The sequence below is a fragment of the Sceloporus undulatus genome, chromosome 6, assembly GCF_019175285.1.
Source record: "Sceloporus undulatus isolate JIND9_A2432 ecotype Alabama chromosome 6, SceUnd_v1.1, whole genome shotgun sequence".
NCBI lineage: Eukaryota > Metazoa > Chordata > Lepidosauria > Squamata > Phrynosomatidae > Sceloporus > Sceloporus undulatus.
The window spans coordinates 57042518-57058080 of NC_056527.1; the positions used below are offsets into that span (position 1 = coordinate 57042518).

General features: G+C 37.7%; 1 protein-coding gene across 7 annotated transcripts in view; it reads left to right on the forward strand.

The window, feature by feature from the left end:
• Window positions 1–15563, forward strand: part of TRAK1 (trafficking kinesin protein 1) — a 92067-nt gene that overhangs the window by 6315 nt on the left and 70189 nt on the right. For 2 of the 7 annotated variants that reach the window (XR_006104478.1, XM_042472609.1), the window contains exons 1-2: window positions 1382–1489; window positions 7846–8040. Coding sequence is in view for 5 of the 7 variants with exons in the window: in XM_042472609.1 (XP_042328543.1) it covers window positions 1471–1489; window positions 7846–8040 (214 nt within the window). In the remaining 2 variants the exon portion in view is untranslated. Of the gene's footprint in view, window positions 1–1377; window positions 1490–7845; window positions 8041–15563 lie in introns of those variants that run through there. The other 5 variants (XM_042472606.1, XM_042472598.1, XM_042472607.1 and 2 more) reach the window with 5 other exon arrangements.

A 15563-nucleotide genomic window follows, 5' to 3' on the forward strand; every position in this document is an offset into this window, starting at 1 on the left:
GTCCTTTTGACCCATCTGCATTGGGCCATAGTTGTCTTTTTTAGTAGTTCACCACTTAAAATGCAAGTTGACCCCTTACACATCATGTTGAGAAGTGTCCTGTTAAGAACAATTAACACTAGTAAAGGTTAGAGGACACATTCTAGTAATGAGTCAAATGAATACAGGTCTTTAGTTCACCATAGTGAAGTATCTTGTGACAGTTCAGTCATCTAGGGATTATTCTGTCTTTATTATATCTTTAGCCAATCCATATTTCTTTCTTTTTTAAAATAGAATTTTATTATTAGTAAGACATTCACACATCAGCAACAGAACAACAGCACTAACACAGACATAAAGAATAGCAAAATAATAACAATAAAATGACTTCTTAACCTCTACTTTTGGGTTGCTTTTGTTGAAATATATAATATACAATCACGTTTACTTAAAAGGAAAAATTAGATCTACTTCCTCTATTTTATCCCTTTTAACTATTGGTAGTTGAACATTGATTTACCCATTACTGATTCTTGTTTACCAAGGCCCCAGTATTTCATCGTACAGTCAGACATTGATATCCAAGGGGGATCCATTCCATGCCCCCCCCCCAATTCGAAAAAACACGGGACCTCAAGTCCTATTGTCTCCAATGGAGCTCATTGTGCATGTGGCTGCATGCACATACCACCAATGGGACAGCTGAGCTTGCTGTCTGCAGATGCTTAAATCCATACATGGCAAGCCTGCAGATATCAAGGCCCCACTGTAATATATTTATTTCTAAAGTCATGTTGTAAAACATGGAATGCTATATGCCCTCAATTTAACTTTAAATAGTCAATCATATCTGCCCATTTTCATTTTTCTTCACAGCCCCAATTGCTAAACGTTTTCCCAATCCTGAGTGCTTATTGTCAGGATAGTAGGTATATGTGAGAGAGGAATGGGAGCTATTAAGAGCAATATGATGTACTATATTTAGAAGTAAATGCCACTGAGCTCCTATGAATGTACTCCCAGGTAAGCAGGTATCATGCTCTAGCCAAATGGCTAGGGGAATCAAGAAGGACAAGAAATTGATCAGCAGCCTGAATGGTTGTTTTATTTTATTATTTTATTTTATTTATATATCTCTTTTCTCCCAACACAGGATTTAAGATGGAGTATAGCTTGGTGGTGGTGGAAGTTTGATGGCTAGAGGCAGCAAAATGTAATTCCAAAAAGTTTTAAAAACTTCTACAGGTTTAAAATGCTGCCACCACATTACAAAGTGGCTATCTTCATTGGGTACTGACCAATTTGCAGGAGCAATCCAAAACTAGTTATGATCTATAAATCCTTATATGAACCTGCTTCTTTCACAGACATATTCGATGAGAATGTGTGAGACGCTCTTCTCAGTAGTTCATCCCAGACCATGGAATTTTACATACATTTTACCTCCCTACAAACAACTCCCTGTGTAAGATCTGCCCCTTCCACTCCATGGTCTTTCCACTGGCAAGTAAATACCTTTTTATTGAGTCAGACTTTTAGCTATAAACTGGTTGCTGCAGAATGGGATGTGGGCTGCAGTACTTTGGTCCTCACTGTTACATTTTTTAAATGCTTTAAAACTGTTTTATCCTTGTGCCCTTTGTAATAGGTCACTTTGTTTATTTGTTTTAAATATTATTTGAAATATTACGATAGGCTTTTAGGTGCATTTTGTTTTAACCTATGTCAGGGGTAGGCAACCTTTTTGAGCCGGGGGCCGGGTTGCTGTCCCTCAGACAATTGGGGGGCCGAAGCCAAAAAATAAATAATTAAATATATTTTTAAAAAATTTAGATAAATAAATAAACCGGGACAAATGTAGGACAACATTTTCAAATGGTGGACACTTTTTTTAAAAAAAAAAATGGAGGACACGCAAAAAAAATTGCTGATTTTTAAAAAATGTTAATATAAACGCATGTTTCTGAGGCGTCTATAGACAATTGCCCCCCTTGCCCCTGCGTGTGAGAGGCCAAAGGCCCCGGCAGCAATCGGCGGCAGGACTGGGCTGGGGCCAGTCCCAAGGCCTCGCCGGGCTGCATCCGGCCCACGGGCCGCAGGTTGCCTACCCCTGACCTATGTAGTTAGCCCCTTCAGGTGCCTTATTGGGTGAAAGGAATAACATAAAAGGGCCGGCAGCAAAAAGTTAGGGATACATTCTTGGTATGTGTGACAAGGAGCTACTTTAGGTAGCGCTTGTGTCAGCAAATGGTCCGTTCTCTCCTCTGTTGTGCTGCAGAGGAATAGTTTCAGAGTTTGATTTTAATGGAGACTTAGCTTTACTTTCTATGATTTAACCTTGTTGTAGAAAGTCATTTCATTTACATTTTGTGGTAGTAAGATGCCAACACTAGATGGCACCAGTTTACCCTCCTGAAAGAGCATTATCAATCACATGGAAATGTTGTTCATTTAAAATATCCTACAGTGATCATGTTCTGCCCCATCTTGTTTCTGTAACTCACTAGTTCTCTGACACATTTCCCACCAGAGCAATTTTTTTTGCCATCTGCAATTCTGTGTCTTTCTAAAAGGATTTAGAGGCTTGTGGTATGTAATGTGAAGTTCAGTTCTCTTGAGTATATATACATATAACGAATGAGATATTTGACATATTAAATGTTTATTCCATTTAAAAAATCGAATAATGACAGAATAATGTAGAGAAAGGTATGTACAAAACACTGTGTACAAATATAATGCCAAAGTTATAATTCTAGTTCTGTTAGATATGGAAAGAGATAAAGTTCTCTTTAAATAATTTCCTCACATATAAGAGGAAATAAGTAAACAGAATTCAGATAAATTGAGAATAAGAATAAACATAATTTTTGTGACTTTTAGATTAAAAGAACACAGTTCTAGTACCTTCAGTGAAATTTCACTCGCAATGAGACTATATAAATGAGATATGAGCAACTCTTGGATGTCTACGTAAACTGAGGCTTTATATAAGCCAAAGCTACAGAATGACCAAAAACAATTTCTTCGTGTCAGGATCCTAAATTAGATGCTATGCATATGTTAAGCAGGCCTACTGTAGTGCAGCATCCCTTTAGAATGCAGGGAAGTAGGTGGTGGTTGTAACATTCTTCTCCATCTGCAACTCCTCCTAGCAAATGTTGCATCTCTGCCTGCCTGTCTCTTTTTCTCTTTGCCTGTCTCTGTACCATTAGTATTATAAAACTATTTTCAAGTTGAATTATTTATTGTCCTATTTCTTTTTAGCCGTAGTTTTCAGTGAACTTTGTGATTCCCACGTATAAACCTCATACCTGGAAGAAATGTTAAAGTTGACTGATAAAGTCTTCAATGAACAATAACTCAGCTGCCAATAATTCATGTGATAGCAAAGTTCAGCAAATGTAGTGACACTCATTTCTTGAAAGGATAATTGAGCTTACACACTAATTTAAAAATAAATAATGCATGAATCTGGTAACTATAATGAGCTCATAATCTGATAGTGGTACCAGGATCCAACAGGCATACATATGAAACCAAGGCACAGTCATAAGATCAAGGTACAATAATGAATCACAGGCTTTTAACATTTTGTTCTTTACACTGAAATATCCTTAATGCCACTTATGTATGCTACAGTCATACATTTTACCTCCCTACCAACAACTCCCTGTGTAAGATCTGCCAGAATGGGTGGGGAGATGTGGCGTGTGGACTATGTGCAGCTTCAGTTAACAATTTCTGAAGCAGAAAAAATAGGATTTAAGCCGTCATGTAAAGTACATGTGGTCAGAGTTAGTTTTGACTCTACAAAGTTCCAGTCCAAGACATTATGCTGCACATGCGCATAATTACTTCTCTGTTTCTGCTCTCATTCTTTTCCTGTTTTTTCTTTGTTTATCTGACCTGGGATTTGGAATTTTATAGAGGTTGTACATATTACTAACAGAAAAATATCCAGCAACCTCACTGAAATTCCCATGGTTTTCTGGGAAAAAGGATGGCAATAGAACAAGTTTCAAATACATTTTTTAAAAAAAGAATCTATATAGCATTGGTTTCTGAATTTGAAATGTTGGGAGTTATATTACTTTAAAAATTACACCACTGACCAAATTGTCCCCTATCTTTCCTAAATAATTCTATTTTAACATTTTCAGTTCAAATCAGTAAGACTTCAGGGTGTGCAGGTTGGTATTCATAACCAGAGAAAGGACTGTGAGAGACAATATACTGATACAGTCAGTATAGGTACACTTAGGCTATAACTAGTCCAACAGGAGAAGTGAGTGCTACTGAACACAATACCCCGGGATTTTGAGTTTCGGAAGGATTATCGACCAGAATCCCACATCTGCTGATGGAGTCAGGGTGGGAGCAGTTCTTCCTTCAGTTTTCTCATATCTTGAATATTTTGTTTTGCAGAACTGAGATTTTAATTTGGTATGGAGAGCTGGAGTAGTTCCTCCTAAGTACAAACTAACCATTAGTCAGTTACCATTGTATTTAATCCCCTTGTTTTCTGCTGCCAGAACAGTTCAGGCACATATCAACAGTATCAGTCAGCTCATTTTTCTCTTACATACCACCAATCTTCCATGAAATTTCTCTTCTTTCTACCTATTAATGTAATAATAATTCCATCCACAAAGAAAGCCATATAAAAGGGGAAGACTTTCTCTCTGTCACTCCATCATCACAGGCTTATTTGGTAAGGACACACAAAAGAGAGCCTTCTCAGTTGCTTCCCCCACCCTTTCAAATTCCTTTCCATAGGATGCTAGGCTGGCCTCCCTGCTTTCCTTTTGCCAGCATGCAAAGCCATTTTTGTTCAAGCAGGCTTTTAATAGGTAAGCAGGAAACGTTCTTACTGAGATGTGTGTTTTATTTATTAACTTTTGCATGTTTTTAAAATGATTTTATATCATATAATATGGGGTTTTTTAATTTATTTATTTTTTAAATTAAGAGCCTTATCTCACAAGAAAACAAAGCTGAAACAGAACTGGGGAATAGCAGTGTTCTCCCATGTCCTGCTGCTTAGTGAGTCAGTTCTTTTCCTGCAAGAAGTGGTCATCAAAGTGAGTCTTTTGTTGAACAGATTTTGCTGGCTAGATCACCATCTCCTTTGGGAAGAAACTTAAGTGCTCATGTGGTAAGGTACGGAGAAAGCTGCTACTTCCCAGGTCCTCTAAGTGTTATTAACTGATCCTCTTTAGGAGCTGCTTTGGGTCCCACTCTGGGAGAAAGGCAGCATATAAATGAAGTAAGTAAGAAAATAAAATAAAATAAACAGTGTTTCTCAGGCTATCTGTTGTAAGGGACCAGTATTTTTTTCCCTCCTAATGTGCCAGGAACCAGTAGTATATTTGTACCTGTATGTAACTATTTCCCCCCTGAAAATGTACTGTAGATTGATAGCAAGCAGCTTGTGGATTGCCCTATAACATCATGGCACAGTTATTACAGTGCGGTCATAATGATTTCCATTGACACTTGTAGGTGATGCTGAACATTTGCGTCCATATATATTCTTTTTATAGGGAGAAGTTGTTAGTGCATGGGAGGGAGAGCACATCCCTCCCACGTTGCCTTTCCAGTATATCAGACCTGTGCTTTTACATTCCTTAACCTTTCCCACTTTATAGTAAATTAGTAATGACTTGTTTTCTTTCTCACAGAAGATTGCCGTCAAACCTAATTTAAGCTTAGGTTTGTTTGGTACTTACTTGTCACATGTGCACAAAAAACAAAAGGCCAGTTGTGGGTATGTTTTAAATCCACGATGTTGCAGGATTCTTAGCATACATGAAGGGACCAAATAAGTGAGGTGATGTCCATTGTAGGCTAAATCCACATCCTGGGCATCAAATGTGCATCATTAAATGCACATCCTGTCAGTCCTTAACATGTATATGGTCAATACGTTCAGGCTGTTAGAGCAGAAGTTGCTTCTTAAATAATGTAGCTTCTAAAAAGTGTATTTTTATGTTTCAACTGGCTCCAGTGGGATAACTTCAGTGATGAATAAAGTGTTCAGTGGAAGGTAATGTCTGGCCTTTTCCTTTTTACATGATGGGAACATTATGTATGTTTCTAGTAAAGGTTTTTAGCTTTTCCTGAGTAACATAGGGGTGAAACAGATGGCCCCGAAGGGGTGGCGTGATAATGCCTCTGAGAAACCCAGATTGGGACCACAGCAGGTACATGCCACAGCCCCAATCTGGCCAGTCTAAATGCCATGCCCCCAAGCCGGCTAGAAGCCAGCTTTACCAGCCCATCTGTTTCAGCCCATAGTGATGCCCCGCAACATCATTTTGCCATAAAATTTACTGCTCTCGGAGTGCTGGGGTAGAGGTGAAACTATAGGATAGGATGTCATGATTTTACACTGTAAGCAGACTTTGTGACTAGCTGGTTGTCATAATATCCCAGAAAAAAGTAGTGGGGAGACAAGGGAGGGGTGGAGTAAACTGCAGACTTCCCCCCCCCTCTCCCTGCTTGCCTCTTTTTCCCCAGCCTTGAGGCTCAAGGCAGTTTACAGAAATTAAAGCAGGTACAGTTGAAAGCTATCACCAAAAATACACAGAAAATTAAAATATAAGCCATTGTGGAATTACAAATTGTTTTAAAATATATCAATTAAAAGCAAAGAAATAAGAGCAGTACAGTAGAACCTCTATAGGAAGGGAGTTTTGGAGTCTGTGGCAAACAACTGTAAAGGCAATAATATGTGTGACATATATGCTAGGAATAGCTGAAAGTGTGCAAATAAAAATTCAGTCTATTCTTCACTGAAGCATCGATCTTAGGCCCAAATGTTATGGGAGTTTTCTCATATTTCAGGCTTGCTTGGAGGTGAAAAATGTTGATTTCTTTTCCAAGTAAATCTGTTTTGGGTCATTGGTCTAATTCATAGAAATGCTTACATATTATAGATTATTGTTTTTAGATCTTTAGATGAGAGAATACACCAATGTCTATTATATCTAATGTATTGACAGAACCAAACATAATTTGGTTTGCTGTGTAGGATTATGTGTGTGCATATGTATGTATAGTACTACTTTTGCCATTATAACTGTTACTTACGTCTAAGTCAACAACCAGAAATGTCTGCACTGGTAAGATTAACAATATTTTGCATGAATGTAAGTATTTATTAATCAGATTTCTGATTCTCCAAAATGTCAAAATTAGACATTTGGGAACGTAAGGAAATTACACTGCAGATATTGAAAAATTGGAAATTCACAATTTTTCACTCTATTTCTTCCAATGAGTTACAGTTTTGGATTGCAAATCTATCTCTTTTTTCCACCCAGACCTCTTCATGGGCAAGCCTCACTCCCACGTAGGAGCTAGGAGCACAATGGTGCATGCATTAGTACTGTGACAAGAACATGTTTGGTGTTATGTATCATCAAGTAAACTCTGATTTACAGTAAACCTATCCTAGGGTTTTCTTGGCAAGAGGTTTGCCATTGCCTTCCTCTAAGGCTGAGAGAGTGTGGTGTTGCCCAAGATCACCCATGGTTGAACAGGGACTTGAGTCCTGGTCTCCCAAAATCCTAGTCCAATACTCAGACCACTGTACAATGTTGTCTCTTACAAACTGGCTGATCTTAATGCCCAAACTTCATTTTCCTTTGTTTCTAAATGTATACTGTATATAGACATAGCTTCCAGAAACATATTGCTTTAAATTGTTAAATTGGCTGATATTTCATTTCAGCTGGTGAAATTTGTGTGATACAATTTTGCTGAAATGTTTTGTATTATAGCATAAGTGGTTGTTGTTGTTTTAATTGGAAAAGCCACATAACACAATTTCTGTGTTGTCCTTTCTCCTGCTTCTAGATGTGTGCAATAGTACTGATCTTCCCGAAGTTGAAATCATCAGTCTGCTGGAAGAGCAGCTGCCCCACTACAAGCTAAGAGCAGATACAATATATGGTTATGATCACGACGACTGGCTTCATACTCCTCTCATTTCTCCCGATGCTAATATTGACTTAACAACGGAGCAGATAGAAGAGACACTGAAATACTTCCGTAAGTCCAAATATATTCACTTGTACTTAACTGATATATAAAATGTATTTGTGTTTTTTTTCCAGGTTTCCTTATTGTAGTAGAAAAAATAAAGTAATATATGGGACTGTTTACATTCATCTAAAAATTGACATTGGTGTAATAGAAATTATAAACCCACACATGGTTCTGCTGTGAAAGCACCTGAACATACATAGTTAATAGAAAACACAGTTAATCAGATAGAGTGCACCACTAACAGTACTTCTTCTGTAGGCAGCATGTGACATTTTATCTGCAACTCAGAACATTTGGAATATTGTTTGCATATGGAGATCTCCACCCAAGTTCATAGTTTTCGTTTGTTGTTAAGATATAGAGAGAAGGTGAGAAGCTAAAGGTGCCATCTTACATATAAGCTGCTTAGCTCTATTGGAGTTCAGTGGAAATTAAAAGTATCTAAATGGGGAATAAGTTTGCACAGCCACAACATTCGCTGAACATTATCTGTTTTCTGGCAGTGTTAACTAAAAGGTGTGCGGAAGGAAGATATCAGTTTCAAAAAAGCAGAATGCCCTTGAAACAGCCAGTAGAATTTGTGTACAGATAGAATTGATGGCTGAAAACAAAGCATCTGAATTTTTCATTAAATAATAAAATAACCTCTCAACCTTAGGTCATTCTGTCTTTTTTCTGAAAGTGTAGGGTAAGATTTTTTTCACCTGGATGATCATATTTTCACAGTAAATATGGTTTTGCTTTTTAAAAGAGTACTACTTCTTGCTATTTTAATTTATATACCACTTCACATATGTAATGACTTTGGGATGTACCTCTTTGCTTGCATCTTTTTTTTTGTGGCAGTGTTAGCTAAAAAGTTCATATGTAGGATTTTCCATCAGAACTTTCATAATTTTTGACTGGCGAAGTAATAATCTGTGGATGTAGACAATACCTTTGATTCCTACGCAGTAGTTGACAATAAGTTTGTTTAGTACAGTAATCACTGAATAATTTCTGGGAAGTAACATTATAGAGAGTAACATTGTACTATATTTCCAGTGTTGGTTATTGTTTTTAGCAATGGCACGTGCTCCATGGAGTACTTTCAGGTAGCCTGAGATATGTGTTAGATTAGTGACATGTGTTGTTCTAGACCAGTGATTCCCAAAGAAGCCCCCCCCCCCGAGCAGGGAAAACATCCAGGGGAACAGTGAGGCAAAAAGGGGTGGCAAGGGGGGCGAACTGTCAAAGTACTGGTGCACAAGAAAGGGAAGAGGAACCAACAGCCTTTAGAACCATGGTGGAGATGAGGAACTGGAGCACGTGGTGGTAGGGGAGAAGCAGTGGCAAAAAGGTCATGAACACTGCTCATGTTTTTTCTATAACTTTTTATTGAATTGAGAAAAAAAAACCCTCTCTCATTAACATACTTCTCTGTTTTATAACTATTGCTAGAGTTAGTCTTGTTAAGTGTTTAGTCAATACAACATGCCATGTGATGATTGTTAATTTCTACAGGGCTTTATTTCACCTTCTATCAAAGTGACCCCAGAAGTCTGACTAAGGAATGAAACACTGCAAAGAATGTGTTCTGCCTTTAAGATCAGTATTCCCATGTTAATTTCTCTCTTCGTAATTTCTGACCTGACCTGTTACATTAAAGTGTATGTTTACATATCTCACCATCAAAAATTAGTGGTACAGTTTAATGACAATGATATATGGCAGATGTTGGGTGAGATGTTAAGATGGATAGTCTAATGTGGACACATGACTGTAGGTTTTAGTAGTAGTTCCAGGTTCCTTGCTCTTGCCGTGTTCCTATAAAGTCATTTTGTTCAGAGTGGGTTTGCCTTTGCCTTCCTTCAAGGCTGAGAAATTATGACTTGCCCAAGCTCACTCAATGGGTTCCCATGGCTGAGCAGGGATAAAAACCTAATTTCCAGGCTTGTAGTTGCACACTCACCACACTGACTCTCTAAGTTTCTTTTAGCATATAGTTTTCTTCTCAGATGATCGCTTGTAATGTTTTGTTGTTGTTAAATGCTACCAAGTCAACTTCAGCTTATGGCAACCATGTGAAGGAGGGATCTCCAAGTCAACAACTTTGCCGCTGCCTCTGAGCACTAGATCAGGGCTGCAGCAACTGCACACAATGGCTCCAATCTGGCAATTTGCTGGCTCCAAAAGAAGTGGCAAAAACCCACTCCTTTTGGCAGCAGCTTTCCCCCATTTCTTCAGTGCAGTGTGTCTATCTTGGCAGATAGGCGGCATTCATGCCTCCTTCCTTTGTCTAATCTCTGTTTATTTATGATAGATTCTTCATACATGTGAAAAGGGTAGGGCGATAAAATGCAGCCTTGTTATCTGTTATTTGAATAAATTGGACTGATTTAGATAGTTTGAAAAATAACTATAACATATTTAGCCCAGTTCCATGCAAGAGAGAAATTCCTAGTTTCATAATTATATTATTGAGAAATTGCATATTGAAAACCTTGGTAAAAAGACATTTTGTAGCTTTGCCAACCAGATAGTTCTATTGCTAAAATATGTTCAGGGGTCTTATGTTACCTCATATTATAATTACATGCTGTATCATCCTGATTTCTTAATATGGTTTGTCATGTTCTTCTATTGTGTGTCAAGTTTTAAAAACTGTTTTTGCTTGACCTTAGGTTTGGCTTATTTCTTTTTTAGTGCCCCAACTGATGGCTGAAGCCAAATGATTTATTTGTGAATGGTCATGTTTTTGTATTTTGAGTGTATAATTCTACAATTGAAGCTCTCTGTTGGATTCTCTGCATCTATAATTTCCAATTTTGTATTGGATTTTGAAAATATGTATCTGTACGTAACACTTTGGAAGCCCCCATTAAAATGATATCATTGGCAGCGGTAATGTTGCCTTTACATATCCTTGCGTTTGAAAGAGCACATCAGTTGAGTGCAGAGATAGTTAGATTAGTGAAAAAGTACTATTATGTTATGATTCTATTAAAAAATCTTTTAAAACTTTTTTTAGAAATAGTTATGTTTATCTTTTAAAATAGACATTTAATTTGATTCTGTTTATTCTACTCCAAATTATGTTTATGTTTAATTTACATTGCTGCACTAAAAAGCCTAGAAGTGAAGGTAAAAATCACCCATGATTTTGCTCATCTCTCTTTTGATGATGAAGAGTGAAATAATAGAGATAAAGTAAAAGCTACTCCATATACCCACTATGTTCCTGGACAAAGTACATCCAAATTACAATAAATTCCATTTGGAAAAATGATATTTTGTGTTCTTGTCTATTTTTTAATTATAAACATTTGATTAACATTCATAGCAACAAATTGTTTCCAATCTTTGGTTTAGTGCAGTGGTCCCCAAACTGTGCCCTTTAAGTGATTTTGGACTTCAGCCCCCAGCATTCCAGACTATTGCCCGACATAGCTGAGGCTTCTGGGAGCTGAAGTCCAAAACCTCTTAAAGGGCACAGTTTGGGGACCACTGGCTTAGTGTCAAAATAGTTGGGCATTTGAAATTATATTCTGTTCAAAAGATGTGTATCACGGGAGGTTGCCGACATTCTCCTCTTTTGCTACTCCCCACTAACAAGTTTGTTGACTTAGCCAAATACATATTTTCATGTTCCCCAGTGGTTTTTGTGTGTGTGTGTGTTTTGCATGCTCCCCTGTGGTTTTTAAAGTGAATGTCATTCTGTAAGAGCCCCATTGTGTATGGTAGAGGAAAGAAAAGAGCTGGCATGTGTGATGAAAGTTGAACTAGGACTTCAGGAGACCAGGGTTGTTATTGTTATTTTATTCATTTATATCATGCCTTTATCCCAGTTAATGAGACTTAAGGCAGCTAGCAACATATTTAAAAAACATACAGATTAAAATTAGACAAAAGGTTCATTAAAAGTATAAATATAAAAATTTAAAGAACAGTTAAACAATTGATGTGTTAAAATATTAAAATTCATTAAACATACAGACCTTAAAAGCATACAACATACAAACCTTAAAAACAGCACTACATAGCATTAAAAGTCCACCCTAGTCAGTTAGCAAAAGCCTGAAGGCATAAAAATATTTTAACTCACTGACAGAAGGATAGCAGGGACAGGGCCTCCCTGGCCTCCCTATGGAGAGAGTTCCAAGGATTGAGACCAGCCACCCCAAAGGCTCTCTCCCTTGTTCACACTAAATCAGTGGTTCCCAAACTTTGGTCATCCAGGCAATTTGGACTTCATCTCCCAGGAACCCTAGCTGGCTTGGCCAACAGTCAGGAATTTTGGCAGCTGAAGTTCAAAACAACTGGAGGACCAGAGTTTGGGAAGCACTGCACTAAATGAAGGTGGGATGGAGAAATGTGCCTTTCCAGATGATCTTAGAGTTTTAATGGACGCATAAGGGGAGACAAGGTCCTTCAGATAGCCTGGACCCAAGACATATAGGGCTTTATATGTCCCCATTAGTAATTGAAACCCACTAGTAAATCCCCATTAGTAATTGAAACCCACTAGATGTATGTATGACATTTAAGGAGAGTACTGGAGCATGTAACATGGTTCAAAAGCTATTATTAAGGATCGTTTTGTCCAATTAGCATCTTTCGTTAAGTTTGCATAAAAACTGGAGTAAAAAGACCTTGAAATAAATCTATTCTCAATAATAAAAAGAAACCCACTAGACTACCTTGGGCAAGTTATATGCTCTCTGCCTCAGAGGAAGGCAGTGGCAAACCTTGCTAAGTAAACCTTATGATGAAGCCACTACTGCTCAGGGTCAGCTTGAAGGCCAAAACAACAAAGACATAACAAAGAGTGCCAAGCAGTACAGTAGGTATCAGTGCAGTGAGTCAAAATCACTTGATCAGTCAGTCAGTTTCTAGTCTTCCCCCGTTGCACATAGCCTGTTTTTAGTAAGTGTCTGTAATTTGTGGCAAGAGAACATTTGGGAGTTAGGCTGAAGGAGTCTAAAAACCAATATTTAAAGAAAGAAACCATTTCCATTCCTAAATATATTACCTAAGAAAATGGTATTAATTTGTTTCTAGTTGGCATCCAGTTGAAAAGCTGGTTGGCAAGAGGGCAGTTCCTGAACAATGCATCCTTTCTTTCTTCATCCCTTGAAATACAGTTCTATGAAAGATGTGACTTGTGGCTGACTCATGTGTGTGTGTTTCTGTGCCTTCAGGTTGCCCATCATCTTAGGGCAACCTCAATGAATTTCATGAGGTTTTATTATTATACAGAAGGGGATGGGACCCAGGTGCTTGACCCAGGGAGCTAGCAAAGCATCTTTCAGGTTGGCCCTTTCTGGGCGAGTACAGTGTGTGAGGCTCAATTACCTTCATAGCTAGAAGAATCAGGTTCAGTGTGTCATTCATAATAGGTTTTCCCAGGGTCAGTTTCCTTACATTCTGGGAAGTCTTTCAAGGCCCAGGCATTATCTGGAATTTCCTTCTTCCCTGAAATCTGCTTCACATATTTACATATCTTCCCAAGTGGAGGCTGCCAGAAATGTTTCCATGTGATGACATTTCATTCAGTAGGGTAACATAAGTCACCCCAGTTCTGTGGAAAGTCTTTTTACCTGTGCTGCATTTCCTTCATGGCAGATGGTACTAAGGTGGAGGCAACTGAGCAGATGTGTACAATATGGCCAATGCAAATATCTCACCCCACAGCACAAGGCATGACAGTATAAAATAAGTTCTTGCTGTTTTCTCCTTTAAGTGTAATGGCTAACTTATGAATCAGTCTAAACACGAAGGATGTCTATAGCTGGACAGCATGGTTTCTTCTCACAAAGCAACCAGTGCAAACCTCTACAGATCTACAGCTAGAAAGAAGATTCTCTTTAATATACAGTCAGCCCTTCTTATACACATATTCCTTATACACGGATTCAAGCATCCACGGTTTGAAAATATTTTTTAAAAAAGGTATAAATTTCAAATATCAAACCTTGTTTTTCCATTTTTTATAAGGGACACAATTTTGCTATGTCATTATATTTAATGGGACTTGAGCATCCACAGATTTTGTTATACATGGGGAGATCTTGGAACCAAACCTCAGCGTATAACAAGAGTCACTGAAAAAAGGGAGTAATATTCAGGCATGCTGGAACTGCAGAAATTCTCCCTTTGAAAATTTCATGATAGGTCACAGTAACACATCTGTTCTTGACCTGGTAAACAGCAGATAGATAATTAACTTTGAAAGACTAAGAGACTTTGAAGTTGTTGAATCTGATATAAATCTGTTGAATCTTTTACCTCTTTTTCTCCAGGAATGAGTGGGAATTTAAGTGGTATCAAATGCAATTTTTTTTACCAGAATCATTGTTATCTGCACTACCAGTAGTAGTATTTTAATTACTGTATCACATTGTTGCTACTGCTGATACTACTACTGTGGGCTTTAATGAGATTTTTTTTAAAGATGAGTCTGTATCTACAGAAGATGCCTAGACAAGGGAAGAGAGCAGAGAGAACATTATAGATTAGGACATTAATCTTCATCTTTGCACAGGCAGTACATTTCACCTACTAAAATAATTTCTGCTCATTGCTTTGGAAAATGGTGTATATGCTAACTCATAATTTTAGTGTGGGTTGTTTATAGGAATAACTACATCACCATTTATTTTGTAATTTTAAAAGGGCTGATGTATGCTTTTCATGTGATGATGCTTAAGTTTGCTGGAGGGAGCAGCACTAAATGTTCTTTATAAGTCAATGTTTAGCTACTTTGAAGATTTTGTAAAAGAATTGCCACAAATCTTAGCACTTATAATATTAAAATTATACAAATATTGCATTCAAATAGTACAGGGAACCATAGTTTCTTGTCATGGGAATGAGCCTAGATGAGCCTAAGGCTTCTTCAGTTCCCTTTCCTACAATGTAGCTATGAAGTGGAGTTTTGGAAGCTTTTGCATCCATTTTGAATCCTCCTGTTCTTCTTCTTATGCCTCTTCCTCCTCCAGCCAGCTAGCTATAACATACTGATAAAGCTTAGTTCCTCCCAATAGCAATACCTTTATTGGCCAACTGAAATTCACAATATACTTGTTGCAAGCTTTCGAAGCTCCACTGGCGGCTTCATCAGGCAAGATGTTACATATAAACAAACAGGAGAAAAGTTAGAGATGTTAGTAAGATGCCTGCATTTTGTTGTTTCTATCCTTAGTTAATATAGTATGGAGGGGGTATCTTTAGTAGGCTGACTCCTCCTCCTCTGGCCATGCGGCAGTTGGGCAAAGTCCAATTGCATATCATGTATGTAACATCTTGCCTGATGAAGAAGCTAGTGGAACTTCGAAAGCTTGCAACAAGTATATTGTGCATTTTGGTCAGCCAACAAAGGTATTCCTGTTCGGTGATTTTTTGTTTGAATTTACTAAATGGCCAATATAGCTACTCCTGCATGTTTTCTTATTAAGCTTTGTTATGACTTACTTTGAACCAGCCAACTTTAACCTATAGGTCATGTATCATAAATTAAATCAGTTAATAGTTGTGGCATACACAGA